At 45.4% G+C, this 21,470-nt stretch overlaps 1 protein-coding gene across 4 annotated transcripts in view; it reads right to left on the bottom strand.

The window, feature by feature from the left end:
• The window catches only part of GNPTAB (N-acetylglucosamine-1-phosphate transferase subunits alpha and beta), an 83,897-nt gene extending 66,481 nt beyond the window's left edge, over window positions 1-17,416 (bottom strand). For all 4 annotated transcript variants that reach the window (XM_079938268.1, XM_079938269.1, XM_079938270.1 and 1 more), the window contains exon 1: window positions 17,010-17,416. In XM_079938268.1, the coding sequence (XP_079794394.1) occupies window positions 17,010-17,126 (117 nt within the window). In that variant the 5' untranslated portion in view covers window positions 17,127-17,416. The remainder of the gene's footprint in view (window positions 1-17,009) is intronic.
• Window positions 17,417-21,470: the final 4,054 nt, after the last annotated feature.

The raw sequence follows: 21,470 nt of genomic DNA, 5'->3' as shown, positions 1-21,470 counted from the left end.
TCAAAGGGTAAAGTGTTTGGTAAAATATTACATGAAAAAAGTAACAATCAGAACTATCAGTCTGGAATGTAACCTCAGCAAAATGGCAGAGTAAGCAACTCCAATCTCTCATCTCCTCAGAAACACTGAAAAACAAGCAGAAACTGCCAGAAAAATAAAAGACAAATATTGTATGAAATATACATTATATGAAATGTCCAGAATCAGCAAATCCATAAAGACAGGAAGTTATCAGAGGTTACCAGGGCCCAAGGGGAGAATGGAGAGTTACTGCTTAATACCAAGTTTCTGTTTGGGGTGATGAAAAAGTTTTGCAAACAGTGGTAATGGTTGCACAACAACGTAAATGTAATTAATGCCACTGAGTTATACACTTAAAAATCATTTAAATGGCAGGGCTTCCCTGGTGGCACAGTGGTTGAGAGTCTGCCTGCCGATGCAACGGACACGGGTTCGTGCTCCAGTCTGGGGAGAACCCACATACCGCGAAGTGGCTAGGCCCGTGAACCGTGGCCGCTGAGCCTGCGCGTCCAGACCCTGTGCTCCGCAACGGGAGAGGCCCGCATACCACCAAAAAAAAAAAAAAGGCAAATTTTGTTATTTGCATTTTGCCATAAAATTTTGGAAGAGAAGTAAATCACTATAATACTCCTCCCAAGAGTAATAAAGGAACATTATCAACAATTCTGATCACAGATTGGATAACTCAGATGAAATGGACCAAATCCTTCACAGATAAAAACTACCAAAGCTCAAACAAGGAGAAATTCATAATCTGAATAGCCTATACCTATTAAATAATTTGGATCAATAAGTAATAACCTTCCAAAACAGAAAGCAACTGGCCCAGATGGGTTCACTGGTGAATTCTACCAAATATTTAAGGAAGAAATGATACCAATTCTCTACAATTTCTTCCAGAAAATGGAAGCAAAGGGAACACTTTCTAACTCATTTTATGAGGAAAATTATAAACCAATAACTCTCATGAACATGGATGTGAAAATCCTCAATAAAGTGTTATCAAATAAAATCTAACAATGTATAAAAGGAATTATATAACATAACCAAGTGGGATTTATTCTAGGTATGTATTTTTGAAAACTGGTTCAACATTCAAAAATTAATTAATGTAATCTACCATATCTCAAGGCAAAAGAAGAAAAATCATATGATCATGTCAACAGATAAAGTATTTGACAAACTTCAACACCCATTTTTTCTTTTTTTGGCTGCACCATGTGGCTTGTGGGATCATAGTTCCCCAACCAGGGATAGAACCCTGGCCCTCGGCAGTGAAAGCGTGGAGTCCTAACCACTGGACCACCAGGGAATTCCCTTAACACTCATTTTTTTATTTAAAAATAAAAAATAAAAGCCTCTCAGCAAATTAGGAACAGAAGGGAACTTCCTCAACCAGGCTATTTCCAAGTGAAATTAACATTTGCATTGGGACTAGTAAAGCAGCTTGCCCTCCCTAATGTAGGTGGGCCTCATCTAATCAGTTGATGGCCTAAATAGAACAAAAAGGCTGAGTAAGGGAGAACGTCCTCTGATCTGACTGCCTTGAGCCGTAACATCAGTCTTTCCTGCCTTCTAACTTGAACTGAAACATCAGCTCTTCCTGGGTCTCTAGGCTGCCAACCTTCAGACAGAAACTACAGCATCGGCTTTCCTGGTTCTCAGGCCTTTGGACTTAGACTAGAGCTACTTCATTGGCTCTCCTGGACCGCTAACCTTGCTAAATGCAGATCTTGGAGACTTGTAAGCCTCCACAATCCTGTAAGTCAACTCCATATAATCAGTCTATTTCCATACACACACACACGTGCACACATGCACGTATGCACACACATACATATATCCTATTGGCTTTGTTTCTCTGAAGAACCCTAATATAATTATATGTCAACTGATACCAACTAAACCTGTATACTTTTGTATTAAGGTTCAATTTAGAAACTGATCACTCATGTGACCTTTCCATATTTAGATACTAGGGAAAAAGTATCTCTGCACTCCACCTCTTGGTGCCAGGCTCTATTCTAGGGGCTGAGGATACAGTAGTGAATAAGACAGAAATGCTCCTCCCACGGAGCTTACATTTTGAGGGAGAGAGAAATGAGACATTAAATACACACATATATATTTTCAGACTGAAACTACGTACTACTTTTAAAAAGAAGGGGAATAGAAAAAGGAGTGACCTGGTGAAAGAGGCTGCTTTAGGTTGGGTGGTGGGGAAGGCCCACCTGAGACGGCATTACTGAGCTGAGACCTGTATGACCAGGAGCACGTCACATGGTGGTCTGCGGGCAGTGCTCTCCAGCCTGATGGGACAACAGTGCAAAGGTCCTAAGGCGGACACAAACCTAATGTGTCAAGGAACAAAAAGAAGGCACCAATTCTGAGCCTCAACCTCAGGCAGGTTTGCAAGTATCCGCTTGCTTTCTGTGCCTTTACCACTGCTTGAGAAGAACATGTCCAGGCTGGTCTGCTGGTCCCAGGACGAAAGACATGTGGTCCAAGTCCAACCCAGATGAGCCAACTCCCACCTGACCTGCACATCCCAGAGAAGAAATAACTGTCATTTTAAGCCAGGGACTGACAAACCTCTTCTGTAAAGCGCCAAACAGTAACCATCTTAGGCTTTTCAGGCCATATGGTTTCTGCCACAGCTATTCAATGCTGCTGTTGTACTGAGAAAACAGCCATAGACAACAGTAAATGAATGGACGTGGCTATGTTCCAATAAAACATTTATTTATGGACACTGATATTTATAATTCATATAATTTTCATGTGTTATGAATAATTCTTCTTCTTTTAGTTTTTTAAAGCCACTTAAAAATGTAAACTCCATTCTTAGACTGCAGGCCATACAAAAACAGGCGTAGTTTGCTGCTCCTGTTTTAAGCCAGCAAACTTGAAGGTAGTCTGTTAGGGTACATTTTTGTAGAAATAGTTACAGCACACACAGTGGATACGTGACACAACCTGCTCAAAGAAGTGGCGCATTTAGGATCTTACATACAGACCATTAGAAGGAGTCTGAATTTTCTACTGTGTACAATGGGCATGATGTAGCCTGATTCACATTTTTTAAAAGGTAGCCTGGTTGCAATGTGGAGAATGGATTGTAATGAAGCAATAGTGGTGAGAGATGATGGTGGTTTAAATATCCATAACACAGGTACCACATCTTTTTTTTGGAGGGGGGCCCACATGGCACGTGGGATCTTACTTCCCCAACCAGGGATTGAACCTGCGCCCCCACCAGTGGAAGTGTGGAGTCTTAATCACTGGACCGCCAGGGAAGTCCCACCACATATTTATTCTTAAATTGTTGGAGCAGAGGTTCTCAGCTTTTTCAGTCTTAGGACCCCTTTATACTCTTAAAAATTATTTAAGAGCTTCCATGGTGGTGCAGTGGTTGCGAGTCCACCTACCGATGCAGGGGACACGGGTTCGTGCCCCAGTCTGGGAAGATCTCACATGCCGTGGAGCAGCTGGGCCCGTGAGCCATGGCCGCTGAGCCTGCGCGTCCGGAGCCTGTGCTCCGCAGCGGGAGAGGCCACAACAGTGAGAGGCCCGCGTACGGCAAAAAAAAAAAAAAAAAAAAAATTATTTAAGATTCCAAAGAGTTTTTAAATTTTTAAATTTTATGTGGGTTATGTCTACTGATATTCACCATATTAAAATTAAAACTGAGGAAATTTTAAAATATTTGTTCATTTAAGAAATAAACCCATTACAGGGCAACATAAAGATTTTCATGAAAAATAACTGTTTTCCTAAACAAAAAAGTTTAGTGAGAAGAGTTGCATTGTTTTTAATTTTCACAAATTTCTTTAATGCGTGGTTTCATAGAAGACAACTGGAATATCTTTGTGTTCTGCATTCAGTCTGCTGCAATGTCACATGTCTGTTAAGCCTCTGGGAAACTCCACTGTACTCTAATAAGAGAATGAGCGAAAAAAGGTAAATAATGTCTTAGTATTATCGTGTAAATAGTTTGAACTTGTGGATCACTGGATAGGGTCCCCAGACTACCTGTGGAAAACTGCTGGCTTGGGGTAATAGCTTACTTTTAAATGCTAGAATCTCAGTGATTCTGAAGTACAGCTGTCCTTCGGTATCCTTAAGGACACCTACCCCGCTTCCAACCCACAGATACCAAAATCCACAGATGCTCAAGTGCCTTATATAAAATGGCATAGTATGTGCATATAAACTAAGCACATCCTCCCATATACTTTAAATCATCTCTAGATTACTTATAATACCTAATACAATGTAAATGCTATGTAAATAGTTGCTGGCGCACTTGCAAGTTTTGCCTTTTGGAACTTTTTAGAATCCCCCCCCCCTTTTTTTTTGGCTGCGTTGGGTCTTCGTTGCTGTGTGCGGGCTTTCTCTAGTTGCGGTGAGCGGGGGCTACTCTTTGTTGCGATGCGCAGGCTTCTCATTGCGGTGGCTTCTCTTGTTGCGGAGCACAGGCTCTAGGCACACGGGCTTCAGTAGTTGCGGCACGTGGGCTCGGTAGTTGCAGCTCGTGGGCTCTAGAGCGCAGGCTCAGTAGTTGTGGCGCACGGGCTTAGTTGCTCCGCGGCATGTGGGATCTTCCCAGACCAGGGCTCGAACCCGTGTCCCCTGCATTGGCAGGCAGACTCTTAACCACTGCTCCACCAGGGAAGTCCTGCCCAAATGTTTTCAATCCCTGGTTGGTTGAATCTGCAGATATGGAACCTGTGACTATGGAGGGCTGACTGTACTTTGACGTAAGTTACTCTACTTTACATACTATTCAGTACGGACAACTTTAAAATAAAGAGACTCGCCCCAAAAGTCAAGCAATTAATTAGATATAGATTATGCCAGTTTCCAAAAGCAAAGACATTGTTCTTTCAGGCCTTTGTACAATTATAAAAATCAACATGCAAAGCCTGCTGACTGTGCAGCACTGCACCCAGTGTGGCAGGTTCACCTGAACCCCTACTACGCCCCACAGTCTCCTGTTCCCAGTTATCCGTCTGCAGTTCACTGTTCACAACACCACAGAGCAACTGTTCTAAACACAGATTTGACTCATCACTCTCTTGCTTAAAACCATTTGAATGGTCCCCATTTTCTTCAGGAGGAATCCAAATTCCTTGGAGTCACTCCATAGGCGAGTTCTAAACTGGCCACCGCCTGCCTCTCCAGCTTCACTCCTGGGTACGCTGCTGCGGCCCTTCAGAACCACTTCTGTTCCAGAAGGTGAGGGCTACCTCTCATACCCATACCTTTACACCTAGAGCATCCTTCACTTACAAGGGGGGAGGGGCTCCCGTTTCTTCCCTCAGCCATCTCCTTCAAGATCAAGCTCACATGTCACCCTGAGAAACTTCCCCGGACACTCCGGTTATCACAATGCATCTTAAGTTTGCCTATTTGCTGGTCTGTCTGGAGAGTGAGCTCCTCAATAGCAGAAAGATACAGAACCATCTTTGTGTCTCTAAGCAGTAGAGTACCTGGCCCAGAGTAAACACCTCCACTGATCTCTGCTGAGTGAACAACTTACGAAATTTGGTAAAGAAACTTTATCCAATTTAGAATTAGTCAGAAACAGAAATGAAGTTAATGGAGAGAGGTAATGAAGGAGGGATAAACTAGAACCTAAAAGAAGAAACAATTTTAGGAAGCAATTTTAAAGGGCAATACAGGGCTTCCCTGGGGGCGCAGTGCTTAAGAATCTGCCTGCCAATGCAGCGGACATGGGTTCGAGCCCTGGTCTGGGAAGATCCCACATGCCGCGGACCAACTAAGCCCGTGTGCCACAACTACTGAGCCTGCACTCTAGAGCCCGTGCGCCACAAGTACTGAGCCGGCGTGCCGCAACTACTGAAGCCCACGCACCTAGAGCCCGTGCTCCGCAACAAGAGAAGCCACCACAATGAGAAGGCTGCGCACCGCAACGAAGAGAGGCGCCGCTCGCCGCAACTAGAGAAAGCCTGCGCACAGCAAAGAAGACCCAACACAGCCAAAAATAAATAAAAAATTAAAAAATAAAGGACAATACAGTTTTTAGTCTGACCATACATAGAATGCATTTGACTCTCCTTGCACAAGTGTGACTTAGTCTGTAACATTTCTGAAAGATCACTTTTTTCCCTGCTTAATTTAGTGTATGTATGAATCACACACAGGCTGACTAATCACCTGCTAAAGATACTGCATGTGGATCACAAGATTGAAACAATCTAAGGACAGTAAGAACTTAAAAAGATACATTGTGAATATACATAACCTATCACAGCTACAATTGTTCGTTACAGTTTAGAAGGAACCAGGATAACATACGTTATTGTAAAGTGCAGGCTGTGCTAAATTAATAAGGCACTTGCCTCCTCTGCTTTCATATCAACCAAAATAAAGCACACTCAGATAAAGAAATCATCGTGAACTTTTCTACTCTGTCTCTAAGAAAAGATTAATATACTCTTCAGTGTGACCTTGGACATCAGGCCAGAAGGCAGGTGCCCTGTTGTCTTCGTGAGTGTTGTGGTCAAGGGAAGATCAGGGCTGGCATGGGGCACTTGGCATTGAATTGGCATCTACTCAGCACCTTGCACCAGGCACTATGCAAGGTACCTTATATACTTTAGGCATCTTATTTAAACCACCTTTCCTCACAGGCTCAATCACAATCAGTGAGCAAAACTAAATATTTGTAAGTATTCATTCAATAAATATGCACTGAGCACCTATCGCTAGGGTCTGGGAGGACAAACGAACCTGTCTATCTTGTTCACTTTTATATACCAAGATGTCAGTGGAGTGTCTGGCACATAATGGAACATGAAGGCCAGATGATTTTGCCTCCTAAATCTCTCAAATCTGCCCACTTCTCTTTATCTGCCCTCCACCAGCCTAGTGCAAGGCCCCTGACTGAGTGCCCTGCAGCCATTCTTGTTTCCTCTAATTCAGGGTTTCCCATTTTTGGCACTACTGGCATTCAGGGCCTGACAACTCTTCGTTGTGGGAACTGTTCTGGGCACTGTAGGATATTTAGCAGAATCCCTAATGCCAGCAGCACCAACCCCAAGCCCCAGTCATGCCAATCCAAAATGTCTCCAGACACTGCCAAACGCCTCAAGGCTGAGCGGCAACATCACTCCCAGGTGAGAACCAACCGCCTAGAGCAGACTTGCTCTCCCTCCGCCCTCTGCCTCAGTAGTTCTGGCCCTTCAAAGCTGAGCTCAAACTGCATCAAGAAAGCCTCTGGAATATTACTCAGCCATAAAAAGAAAAGAAATTGAGCTATTTGTAATGAGGTGGATAGACCTAGAGTCTGTCATACAGAGTGAATATGGAATTTAAGAAAAAACAACGTCATGAAGAACCTAGGGGTAAGATGGGAATAAAGACACAGACCTACTAGAGAATGGACTTGAGGATATGGGGAGGGGGATGGGTAAGCTGGGACAAAGCGGGAGAGTGGCATGGACATATATACACTACCAAACGTAAGGTACATAGCTAGTGGGAAGCACCCGCATAGCACAGGGCAATCAGCTCGGTGCTTTGTGACCGCCTGGAGGGGTGGGATAGGGAGGGTGGGAGGGAGATGCAAGAGGGAAGAGATATGGGAACATATGTATATGTATAACTGATTCACTTTGTTATAAAGCAGAAACTAACACACCATTGTAAAGCAATTATACTCCAATAAAGATGTTAGGAAAAAAAAGAAAGAAAAAAAGAAAGCCTCTCCCAACGCAGCCACTCCAGGGTGGGTCTCACTGCTGGTCTCTCCCACAACACTCTCCCCTTTAGCATTTTTCACAATTGTAATTAAGTAGCATTTAATGTCTGACTGCACAACCAGGATATAAACGCTCAGTCTGCAGGAACCAGTGGGCTTTGTTCACTGCTCTAAGCCCAGGGGCGGTGCTACAACAAAAAATTTACTAGTTTAATGAATGATTTAAGTGCTCTGCTGGGGCACAGGGATTCCAAGGGAAGAAAGACAACATCTTTGTGTTCAGAGAGCTGAGTACAGAAATGGCAAATAAGTTTCATCTCCTGGGCAAGCTCAATTAATTTGTACCTGCTCTGAGAAGCTGTACATCTAGACATGTTTCTTCTAAAGCACCAATATACCAGATACCACATTCCAAAGCAATATGTAGGACCAAGATGCAACGTTTCCTCAGGTGGTTGAAAACTCATCCACATCATGGCAGAAGGGGTCAGAGGAGAGCTCTGGGAAGCTGCTGGCGCTCTGTTAATCCCGTTCTGCCTCATCGAAAGGACAGGGGTAGAAATCTCTCTCCCACGCCAGGAAACTTCAAGTCCGGGAAAAGGACTCAACTAGGATCACGGAGAGAGCCAACCTCGGGTTCACACAGTTGGGTGCATGCAACATCCACCTCGTACCTGAGAAACAGAAAGGGCTGGCTGGCTATCGGCTCCGGGGACAGGGAGACATTACTGCCAGGCTGGAGTCAGCCCACACACCCCCACTTTGAGCTGATGGGGTTCAGGACATGCTACCTCAAAATACGGCACCTTGGCAAACTGAATATTTCAAGCTGAATGAATTTGAGAAACACCACATAAAAAGGATTTTCTGACCTTCCCCTGAAACAGGTCATAAGACTTTCTGTGAGACAGGCCCACTCTATGCTCGGAAGAAAGGAGAAATCCTCATCTCTAAAGGCAGAGGAATGCCGCAAGAAATCTGAATGAACAGGCCTCGCGTCTCCCCCAGCTTACTCCCCAGAGCGCACACCCTTTTTTGTCCCATCGCATTTTTTCCGCTGTTCTCCATGCTCCATCAACCCCAGCGTTACAACCCTCGGGTTTAACTGCTTCTTTGGTCTTCATTTCCTTATGAAGGCCCCAAGGTCATGTAAAACTTAGAGTATTTATATTTTTTGGCTGCACTGGGTCTTCGTTGCTGCACATGAGCTTTCACTAGGGGCGGCGGGCAGGGGCTACTCTTCGTTGTGGCGCGCAGGCTTCTCATTGCGGTGGCTTCTCTTGATGCAGAGCATGGGCTCTACGTGCGCGGTCTTCAGTAGTTGTGGTGTGCGGGCTCAGTGGTTGGAGCATGCAGACTCAGTATTTGTGGCGCACAGGCTTAGCTTCTCCACGGCATGTGGGATCTTCCCGGACCAGGGATCGAACCCGCGTCCCCTGCATTGGCACGTGCATTCTTAACCACTGTGCCACCAGGGAAGTCCCTAAAACTTACATTAAATAAATGTATGCTTTTCTCTTGCTAATCTGTCTTCTGTTACAGGCGCCCTAGCTGAGAACTAAGGAGAGTAGAGGAAAAGGTATCTTTCCTCTCTTACAGAGCAAAGGATGCAGGTCACCTGTGCAAGAGATGAGATGTGGGCCATTCACAAGAGAGCACTGCAGAGGGTCACCTCAGACCAGGTCCATGGTCCCCCAGAAGAGCAGACACTGAGGGGCTAAGGAAGGAGCAAGCAACCAGCCCAGAGGAAGAGGCATTTGCTCTCAGCAGAGTAAAAGCAAGTGACAGCGCTCAGGGTGGGGTCTCTGAAGGATGCCCTTTGAAAGCACTCAGAAGAGAACGAGCATTGACACCAGCAAATCGCAGAGCTCCAGCGCCTATTTAGGAAGGACTTTCCTGCCCTCATTTCCTTTCCTTCTTCCCAGTCCTACAACCCAGGAGGGGTCAGAAACAGGCTCCGTGGCAGAAAGAGAGAAGCAGCCCACCGTACCCAAGCTCCCTTCCTCAATTGCAGGCTTTCTGCTTGGAGCAGGCCTGGGCCGGAGAGGCAAGAAGCTTCAACTTCAACAGGCTCAAAGTTCTGTTGTGACATGAGACTGAAGGCTTTCATGGCTGAACTGACAGTGTGTTTTGTAATCTGAAGCAACCACGGGACATTTTCTTACCCAGGAGTGACAAGAGCAGGCTGAGTTAGGCCCACAAGAGTGTCTCATCCAGGGGCAGAGGCAGAGCTAACCCTACAAGCTGACGTCAAGGGCCAGTGGGAGAAAAAGACACCTGCTACGTGTCCTCCCGGCTGTGCTCACCAACACGACCGTACAGCTACTACAACCGTACAGCTAGTAGCCGCCAGCGACACCGACCTATTCTTTCCTAGTGGAACACCACCTCCATATAACACAAATGTTCAGGAGAGGGGTCCCAACTTCACGGGGGCATCAGACTGGTCAAAAAGCAAACCTCTTCCTCCTTTTAAGGTGTCTATTAGGGGTGGCTCTATGATCCAGCTGGGGCCAGTTCCAGGAAAGGTTTGGTGAGGTCTTGGGGCAAACTCTTCCTGTATATTCTGGGAGAGTTCAGGAGCTGGAAGAACGCTGAACTGTTACAGAATTATTCTGCAGTCACGTCTGCGCATGGTGAGAAGAGACCACCGTGACGAGAGAGGCCCCTGCATCACAGGGCGGCGCAGTGGCAGGGACGTGCTGCAGGCAGTCAGCAGGAGGTGTGCATCCAGGACCTGTTGGCAAGGCACTGGAACCGGGGAGTCACAAGCATCCGGCTGGGGTCTGAAACCTGACATCCCCTCTAAGAGGAGACAGCCAGGGAGCAAAGCCTGGAGAATCCCAGCGTTTAAGACAGAGAAGTAATGGTGAGGACAAGGAGAACAAAGAGGGGGTCTTCCTGAATAAAGAGGGAGTGAGCATTCCCACATACATGGGGTGACAGATGCTGCAAAAAGGTCAGGTGAAGCTTTCTCTCTTAATTTTCTGCTTAATTTCATTAACAAGATCAACATTATTTAGACCTCAAGAGTAAGTCAAATCAAATGCAAATATCAAATCACCCATTAAAGATATATATTGAATCGTTACTGAAAGATTTATCAGTGCACACTAGCACTGTGTTTAGCAAAACTCCATATTAATACGCCCACTAAAGAATACAAGTTTCGGTGGGCTTCCCTGGTGGCGCAGTGGTTGAGAGTCCGCCTGCCGATACAGGGGACACAGGTTCGTGCCCTGGTCCGGGCCCGTGAGCCATGGCCGCTGAGCCTAAGCGTCCGGAGCCTGTGCTCCACAACGGGAGAGGCCACGACAGTGAGAGGCCCGTGTACCAAAAAAAAAAAAAAAAAAAAAAGAATACAAGTTTTGGGGGCTTCCCTGGTGGCACAGTGGTTGAGAATCCATCTGCCAGTGCAGGGGACACAGGTTCGAGCCCTGGTCCGGGAAGATCCCACATGCCGTGGAGCAGGTAAGCCCATGCACCACAACTACTGAGCCTGTGCTCTAGAGTTCGCATGCCACAACTACTGAAGTCTACGCGCCTAGAGCCCGTGCTCTACAACAAGAGAAGCCACCACAATGAGAAGCCCGCGCACCACAACAAACAGTAGCCCCCACTCGCCACAACTAGAGAAAGCCCACGCACAGCAACGAAGACCCAATGCAGAAAAAAAAAAGTTAATAAATAAAATTTTTAAAACAGAATACAAGTTTCACAGATTAGAGTACTTAAAAACACAGTATCAAAAATGGAAAATGGAAACAACACACTTTCACATCTTCTAGAACAAGGTAAAGGGCTAACAGCTATCACAGTCACAGTGTCAATGTGTCAATGTTAAGGCCAAGGAAAAGATGGGTTTTGACTCAAGCCAGTGTCTAGGACATCTGTTGCTCTGGCTCTTTGATAACAGCCTCCTGATTTCCCTCTGGGGAACCCCTCTCAGTTCATGTGGTTCAGTGGAGGCTGACAGTCCCACCCATAACCTTAGCTCCGGAAATGATCAAGGTGGTTAATGAAGGCACAAGGGCACTCACTCCCCAGCTAGGCAGGCTGCCCTGGGTCTAGCTGGCACTAATGAGGAAGAGAAGGTTACTAAACTGGGAGACCAGCTGCTGGAGTTGCTGCCACCAATCTTGGCTCCCATACGGCGAGAGCTTGTCTGAGAACTAAACCCATGGAGCTGGAGAACAGGGACAAGGAGTCCTGATGACATCATGTGAGCACCTCGATCTGATCCAGCCAGAAATTTCACCCTATATTTTTCAACTACATGAGTCAAAAAACTGCCTTTTTTTCTTAACCCAGGTCCGAAGTGGAATTCTATCACTTGCAACCAACTGCCATTGGCTAATACCAGCAACAATTTTAAACCACTAATAATTCAAAAAGAAAAAGCTCCCGTCTCCTTGTAAAAGTCTCAACTTCCCTTAGGATGTTTCAACCCATAATTTTCTTCCCTTCCTCTGATCTTCTAAGTCATTACTGTGTACCTACTCAGGCATTCAATTACTTACTCGCTTGTATTGTTACTCATATGTATATCATGGCCTCATCTCAACTAGTCAAAGATGGCCAAGGATGAGCTGTACATAATTCTTTGTATCTGATAGTACCCTCCACCGTACAGGGTATAACCTGACCAATCATGTCTGAGAAATAAAAGGTAAGTAAAGATGGGCTGCATCAGAGTAGAAAACTTATCTTTACTGGAAATGAGCTTAACGGGAGGTTCTTTAAGATCACCCCCAGTTCATTCATTCATTCACACATCAAGTATTTATTTGGCACCTACTGGGTACAAAGCACTTTAGAGGTGCTAATAATAGCAGGGAAAATGACAATGTCTCTGATTTGACACTTAGCTGGGCTGTGTATCTCTCCCAAACCCCCCAAAAGAAAGATGCCATTTAAAGAGGCTCAGTGAGGGAATTCCCTGGCGGTCCAGTGGTTAGGACTCTGCGCTTTCACTGCCAAGGGCGCAGGTTCAATCCCTAGTTGGGGAATTGAGATCCCGCTAGCCACGCAGCACGGCCAAATAAAAGAGGCTCAGCGCAGCCACCGGCATTTTCTCTGTAGCACAAACTCCATTACATTATAGTTCATGCTTTCCCATGTGAAACATCCAATAAATGTATATTCACAGAACATTAAAGCTAAAATGGGGGTGTGAGAAATCCAGTCTGGAAGTTTTAAAACATTTTTAATAATGAAAGTTTTCTCCACACCCAAAAGAAATCTACACAAACAGGCAAGAGTGGCTGCCCCAACCTAGGAGGCAGCTGGGAGTAACACAGTCTGGAAACCACTGAGGATACAGTTTATGGTGGGGCTAGAGCCAGGCCAGAGGCTGCCTCCCAGCTCTCAGGCCAGGTTCCTATAACGTCGACTATTTGTTGCCTTTGGCAAAGAACACACTCAAAATGTATCTGTTTAATGAGCAAAGTAATCAAATATAAGCATAACTAATTTCTTTCTTGAAATTGGGCCAGTATGAGAAACTGGAGCTGGACCCAGTTTTCAATCTTCTTTTTCACTGAATATCTAACTAATCCAAAATGGCGATAGAAGACAGGTGAGCAAAAGAGAGGAGGGAGGCCAGGGTTACTACCCAGTATGGGTAGATTCTATCTGAACTTGTCTGACTCCCTCACTGAAGTTAATTTTTGGACACCTCTTTGTTTCCATACTTAGTACATGTAAGGAAGTGATATATTGTATTTTATACACACACATGCACACAGACACACACATACCCAGTAATGATCTACAATCCTTTATTCACAATCCTAAAATCCAAAAAGCTCTCAACACTGAAGATCTTTTTTGGCAAGAAAACCTGACCTGACCTGAACTCATCTGGTGGCAAAACTTGACCTAAACTGACTTGAAGTTATTTATTGTCTTTATTCTCCCCACTGAGTGTAAATAGAATGTGTGTAATAGTGTAAATAGTTCAGCAGAATTTTCAGATAAGGGATTGTGGATTTCCATATAAAATGTACTAAATAATGAGGACCCTGAAATAACAGATTTTTACTTCAAAAGCACGCTTTAAGGTCTATACAATATTAACAGAGGACAAACATTTAAAATCAGAAGTTTCTGAGCTAAAAGGGATAATCATTCATTTATAGATGAGGAAACTGAGGCTCCCGGAGGCCACATGACTCGCCGAAATCAACTAGTTTACCTGCTACCCTCACCCAAGGCGATGCACTTCAGTGGCCATTAGTCCCCATCCAGAGGGCCCTCCCTGTGGGTTTGGATCAGGTTCTGCTTTTGTTTCATCAGAGTTCCCAAGGGTTCTTCAAAAGGACCTGGCTCAACTTAAGGGGAAAATAAAAAAAAATTTTTTTTTAGTACTTCCCTCTCTCAATTCCACTTTTCTTTCTCAGTATTTGGATGAGTATACAAATAGCTTACTAAAAGGTAGCAGCCAATAATACCACTTATCCTGAGAGAGGGAAAAAAGATAGTGATGAACCCACAATTAACAATGATCTTAGCCCTTCTACCCATTACAATCAGTGAAGTTATTAACAAGTTGGTAATATTAACTGTGTGATGAGCATATTCTATTTCAAAGGTTTGTTTCAAAATAAGTACGAAGGGCATAAGATAGTTGATGACAATAATGATAGCAGCTGTAGTTCTACCACTTAACGAGAGCCTATTATGTGCCAGGAGCTAATAGGCTCAACCCTGCAAAGAAGGTATTCTTGCCTCCTTTTTGAAGATGAGGAGGCTGAAGTTTAGAGAGGTTAAGTATCCTTCTGAAGATCATATAAGGGACAGCCCAGACTATCTGAGAAGCCATAGAGACATGCTTAAGCGTACAGCTCTGGAGCCATACACTGCCTTGGTTTGAAGCCCAGCTCCGCCATGAACTAGCTGGATTAATTTGTGCAGGTGCCTCAGTTTCATCACCTGTAAAACGGGTATACAGTCAGCCCTCCAGTATCCCTGATGCGGAACTGGAGGATACGGTGGGCTGAGTGTAAGGGTCTTGATCACCTTCAGACTTTGGTATTGGAGGCAGGGGTGGGGGATGGTTAACACTAGTACCCATCTCACAGGTATGATGTTGTGAGGATTCAATGAGTTAATATATGTAAAGCAGTCAAGAGAGTGCCTAACATCTGACAAGCCCTATGTATTAGCCATGATCATGATCATTAATACTGGCACCAGCATTCAAACCCAGATCTGCCTAATCCTGCAGCTCCTCTTTTCAGCTGCACTGTAGAAATTAACTACAGGCAATATAGTAGGGGTATCGAGCCAGCTGTTTCCATTTCCCATGCCACCTGCTGGCATTTTTTGCCTCTCATTTCTTTTGTCTGTTCCAAACTTTAAGATCTGTGGCCATTTCAAGACTTTCAGTAACTAAATAACCAGACGTGGAATACATAAAAAGAAAAAAATTTTTTTTTTCAGGTGAATGACCTTTAATCCAGTCCCTGCCTCACCAAGACGAGGCGTCCGGAGTGATGGCAGAGCCCTAGGGGACAGGGCAGGCTAACAACTGATGCCTTTGAGTCACCTTCACGCTGCAGGGGAGTTAATAAACAGCTAACTTAAAATTACTCAGGGCCAAAAAAATCTTTTATCAGCAATAAGACACTTAACTATGTATAGATACAATCACTGCATTAAGGTGCAATACATGAAACAAAGACAGAACAGCAGGTAGTATAATATTAGGTACATATTCCACATTTACAAGTCTGGGGCACTTTCTCAACCCTTACTTATAAGACTTATTTTCATCAGCCCCTAGACCAAGAACTACTAAAAGTGTAAACCTGAAAATCATGCCATATATTCATTAGACAAATATTTAGACTGTATACTCTGGCAGTACCTGGCACAGCACCTGGTCACAGTGGTTAAAGATAGCACCCTCTCTTATGGAGCCCACAATCCAGCATGGGTACAGACTTCAAGCAAATGTATACTGTGGCATTTCTGAAAAATATTCTGTCAATTTTTAAACCTTTTGCAACCTCCTACCCCCAAAAAAGAAAAAAATAATAAAACAAAGAGACGAATTTCTAACAACTTGAAAATACAACTTTCTTCCAATTCCTAGACACATTTTAAAAGGGGATGTTCTCTAAAATCACATACGTGTACTCCAGTTCTCACCTATTCATAGTCTCTTGTACATCTGTTTATGACAAAGAATACTGTATTAGACTGTCAGTCATGAAATAGCCATGCAACCTAAATCAAAAGGCTGTTTCATTCAAGAAAATATTTAAAGTCCATACCCAGAGGGGCACAAAATCTATTAAACCTGGGTGTTTCCACCTGCCAAACCTGTTGCTTGGACCCTCTGGGGTTTACAATCTTAACGAATTACTTTATGCTTATACGTATGCTTTACGCTTTAACTAACAGCAGATCAAGACAGGCTGGGTTTGTGTGATCTGGAATCTAAATGATTAGCATATCCCATGACCCGAGAGCTTGTGCTGATTCCCAAGAGACTGGGTGCTGGAATCCAAGACGGTTATGGGCATCCTGTTCACAGGAAGGGGCCCTAGGCTCAGCTGATCTCGGGATAGAGAAAAGTGTTTGGAGATGACACACATCAGTGTTTTCACATCTACCAGTACAGCCTCTAAGGGCTCACTGATGATATTCAGCTGTCTCAAATAAGAGACCAAAAAAAATGAAAAAAAGCACCTTTTCACGTGGAAGTCCTTTAAATTTGGGGCCCGTACACTCTCCCCACTGCAAATTCACGTGCCAAGAAAACACCCCTCTTGGACAAAGTTTTGAGATCCGGGAAGAAACGGGATTAAGAATATAAAGTGCCTCTGTCAAAGGGAAAAGATCAGAAGGGTGACACCTGAGGAGGAAACCGCAGGTGGGGCAAGGACTGAGAAATCAGTGCAATTTAGGAACTCTGGGTCCCGGGACAGGGGTGCGTGGAGAACAAGGCCTGAGGGAGAAAGTCAAATGACTTGGGGACCCTGAAGAAGGCACCTGGAGGGAAAGGGAATCGGCAGAAGGAGCGCGTATCCCCCAAACCGTCGGGAGAGCGAGGTCTGGAGCCCAGGTGCTGAAACCGCAGCCCGGAGAGGAGCTCAGAGTTCGCGGCGCCCCCGGGGAAAGGGCAGGTTCTGGAGCTCGTCCCCGGAGCTGCAGGGAGGATGGCGAGGCAAGAGTGGAGCGCGCCGGGGCTGGGGCGCCGTGGGGTCGTGCGGGTTCAGCGCGCCCCGGCCAGGGCTCCCGCGCCTCTACTCACCTCTCCGAACTGGAAGGCCGAGACGATGGTGACAACGACGCCCACGAAACAGACGTAGAGCCCATACCTGTGGGACAGGCAGGTATAGGTCTGTCTCTGCAAGAGCTTGAGCAGCATCACCCCGGCCGCCGACACGCCGCGCCGCGCCCGAAGGGCCGGAGACGTCGCCGCCGCCGCCGCCGCCTCCTCAACGAGCCGCCATTCCGCGGCCCCCACCGGGCTGCCGCGTTCAGGTCACAGGCTCCGGCCGCCGCGCATTGCCGCTCCGGGGATCGACGCCCGCTCGGCTCCACGCCGCGGCCGCCGCTTCCGGGAGCCGGGAGCCCACGCCCTCGGTGCGGCGGAGGCGGTCGCGCGGCCCGCTAGGCGGCCGGCGCCGCCCCGGTCTAGCCCAGCTAGAGACGGGGTCGGCGGCGGCGGCGGTGGGAACAGCAGCGCCACCTGCAGGGCGGAGGGGTGGAGGGCAGCCGAGTGCCCTCCCCGACTGCGCGTGCGCCGCGGGCTCTCCCGGCCTGGCTGGGATTCTCGAAACCGGGTTGGGCGGGCGACCGGGCCGGGGCTGGCCTCTGCAAGGAGGCCGCGCCCCAGACGGTGCTATATTGACACGAATGTTTTGGTGCACAAAACCCTTCCTGCATTTGCAATAATTGGGAAATCATGGTTTTTCACAGCCCTAAGAGGAGATGCTGTTATGGGCCTCCTTTCCTCTCTGGCTGTCTAACCATATTGTTTGAAAGAGGAAATTTGGGGGCTAAATGTGCCAAAACCTAAATTCATTCATTCATTTATTAATTAAATATGTATTTAGTGTCCGGTGCCTGGCATAGTGCTTGGTGTTGGATATTCAAAAATGAGCTAGGGCTTCCCTGGTTACGCAGTGTTTAGAAAACCGCCTGCCGATGCAGGGGACACGGGTTCCAGCCCTGGTCCGGGAGGATCCCACATGCCGCGGAGCAACTAAGCCTGTGCGCCACAACTACTGAAGACCGCACGCCTAGAGCCCATGCTCTGCAGCAACAGAAGCCACCGCAATGAGAAGCCCGCGCACCGCAACGAAGGGTAGCCCCTGCTCGCCGCAACTAGGGAAAGCCTGTGCACAGCAACAAAGACCCAACACAGCCAAAAATAAATAAATAAAGTAAACTAAAAAAAAAAAAAAAGAACTAGATCTGGCCGCTGTTCCCAGAGAGTCTAGTTGGGGAGATAAACACATAAACCACTAAATACAGAAAAAGTTGTTATGATAGAAGTCATGTGATGTACTGGAAGTCATGCGGGCAGGAACCCATGCAAAGCGGGTCAGTTATTTCTACTTTGGCACCAGATGATTTCTAGCAGGGCCTTCAGGTAGAAGAGGGGGTTTAGACAGTACCACATAATGGAATAAAACCAGAGGACTTAAGTCTCAAGGGGTTTGCAATGACAATATTTCATTTCAAGATACACTTTTTTCTTTCAACATTTTATTAACACTCCTGGTGTCTCTTTCCACCCCTCATCCCAGGAGAAGAGGGAGGTACCTGACTGGTGAGGTTGCAAGGAATTGAGCTTGTCTGCCAGAGACAGGAGTTCTGATCCACTCTCTGCCAAGTACAGGAGCACCTGTGTCCCAGCCTGGGCCTGGGCCTAGAAAGTCTGTCTCATTCAGGGAGAAAGTATTGGCTGCCCACTTGTCTGAGGAGGTGAACAACATTCTCCAATTAACTCTATCAGTACTAAAGCTGACGCTTTGATCTCCATCTCTCTGTACCTATACCACATTCTCAGTGGTTTTGAAACTTAGGAGATGAGAATGCTTTAAGTGTTGGGCTCCAAAACACCATCCATCTCTGAGTCACCTTTTGCTCAGTCTTGATGAAAAATGAGCAACCAAAATAAACAATCCTACACAAAGAAGAGCCTCTTGCCCTGGGCCTGCAAAACGTAAATGTTGAATATAAAGATGTTGTATTTGGAAGGCCTTACCTTAAGCTTGATAAGAAAACTGAACCTAAACAAAGAGCTTGAACTAGCTGATTAAGCAAAGTTGAAATAACTCCTGGTACATCTATATTTAGCTGAGTCCTTGCTTTACTCAAGGTAAAAAGTTGTTAAAATAAATAAAGTAAAATAAAGTGTTCACATTATGAAATGCCTTTACTTTTCAGCTTTAGGTTTGAAATACTTGCTTGTTGTCAGACAACCTACTTTAATTTTGTCCCCTGCCTCCTTTCAGGGTATACAGTGTGTGTTCATAAAACACAGGTCAGTTGTAAGTGACCGCATGCCTTTCTTTTTTTATCCTAAAAAAGAAAGCCAGGGAGGCTTTTAATTTTTTTTGCAAAATATCAAATAAAACAAAATTATTAAGAAATTTTATTGCTTCTGATAGAATTCCAAGAGCCAAAACATAACATGGCCCACTGTTTATTTTTGTGAATGCAAATATATCATGTACACATAAACAAATATACATGTTTTTCTCATTAGTGTGACCATACATTATTCTATTTACTTGATTTTTACTTGTGGGTTTTTTTGGTAGGTTTCATCGATGCCATACAGGCATCATAAAGGCAAGAGACTTGCCCATCTTATTCATAATATATCCCTACCCTTAGTATTGTGCCTTGCCTATAGTAGCCAATTGATAAAAATTATTGGATGAATGTATATATTTTGAACTGATAAAAGTATCAAGTACACAGTTGGAATTATTGAAGTTTTGGTGAGTTGAATTTCAATATGTTGTTAATGGAAACAAGAATATTATGGGGCTTCCCTGGTGGTGCAGTGGTTGAGAGTCTGCCTGCCGATGCACGGGACATGGGTTCGTGTCCCAGTCCGGGAAGATCCCACGTGCCGCGGAGCGGCTGGGCCTGTGAGCCATGGCCGCTGAGCCTGCGCGTCCGGAGCCTGTGCTCCGCTACGCGAAAGGCCACAACAGTGAGAGCCCCGCGTACCGCAAAAAATAATAATAATAATAATAATAATATTATGAAGAACACACCAAAATTTTGAGGTAGGACTCACTTTGAAAACTATCTGGACCTAGATCATTTTGGCTGGGGGATTTCCAGAAATGTACTCAAGTCATCTAGGTTTTTAAATTTCTGTTATGTTTATTTACTCTGTTTCATTTTGTATATTACTTTTTCGTCTGTCTCAATTTTTTCCTTTTTTTTTTTTTTTTTTTTTTTTGTCCGCACCCAAGACGGGCATTTTTGCGCCCGGACCAGGAACTTCAGCAGTGAAAGGAAGGAGTCCTAACCACTGGACCGCCAGGGAATTCCCTTCTCTGTTGCTCTTGAGCTAGTTGTTTCAGTGTTTATTGTTTTTCATAAATGTTCCAAAACTATAAGCTTCCCTCTAAGTACTAACTTTATTGCATCGCATGAATGTCAATATGGAATGCAGGTGCACTCTGGGAGGTGGGGCTCCACTGCATGTGCCCTGCCTGGGGCGCACAGTGTCCACATCAGGGGGACCGAGGCAAGATGGTTCCAGACCTAGGCTAAGGTGGTAACTTGGGCTCTCTGGATGTTCATGGATGGGGCAGAGCACCACTATGTCCCCACACACTGGTACAATAACCCACCAGGCAGCACGTGAAAGAAAAACCGAAAACAACCCTCTGGAATCAGGAAGCGCCCCCTTCCTCCTGCAGTATGCCTCTAGCGCCCTCTACTGGCCAAGGAGAAATACTCCAAGTCCAAGTCCAGTATTACGGAGCCAGTTCTGAACGGTTGAAGTCGGAGCTGAGAGGCAACAACTGATAACTGGCACATCCCTGAAACTAGGGTTCCAGGTGTAATTTAGATTCTCCTAATAAGATGAATTCACAGAAGATTTTAATCCGGGAGTGACATGGGGTGAGAAGCTGGGCAAAGGGCACCTGTTTTTTGCCAGTGAGTAAGTGCAGGTGTGATTTTGTTCTGAAGCCAGCACTGCTGGAAGTGGCTTCCTGCCTCTGTAGCAGATGTCCTGGTCTGCTCTTCTCCGACCGTGGCAGAGTCCACAGCTCCCTTGGAGCTCAGTTCAGCTGAGGTTTGGGGAGCACTTCCTACATATTCAACCTAAAATCTTTGTTCATCCCTCCTAATGGTTCATGGATGAACCAACTGAATCTTTTTATGTTTAAATCAATGAGTAGATGTTCTAGTCTACAAATAACGATCTGACCAAAACAAGGTAAAAGAATGTATTTCATATGATATTGACACTTTGGAATTCATAGAAGCTTCCTTTGTTGTCTAGTACATGGTCAATTTTTGTGAAAGTTTCAGGTTTGCTCAAAAAGAATATATATTCTCTCTCTCCCTCTGCCCACCCCGCTCCAGCTCCTATACTTCCCCATTTAAGTTCTCATGAGCTATCTATTTAACTACAGGTTCCAACTATTTCCCAGGATCAATATCAAGCCCACCATGATATACTTTGCAAAATCTACCTACCTGCAAAAGCTAACTCCTACCCTTCTGT

Source organism: Stenella coeruleoalba (genome assembly GCF_951394435.1).
Source record: "Stenella coeruleoalba genome assembly, chromosome: 11".
Lineage (NCBI taxonomy): Eukaryota > Metazoa > Chordata > Mammalia > Artiodactyla > Delphinidae > Stenella > Stenella coeruleoalba.
This window is presented reverse-complemented; position numbering and strand designations above follow the sequence as displayed.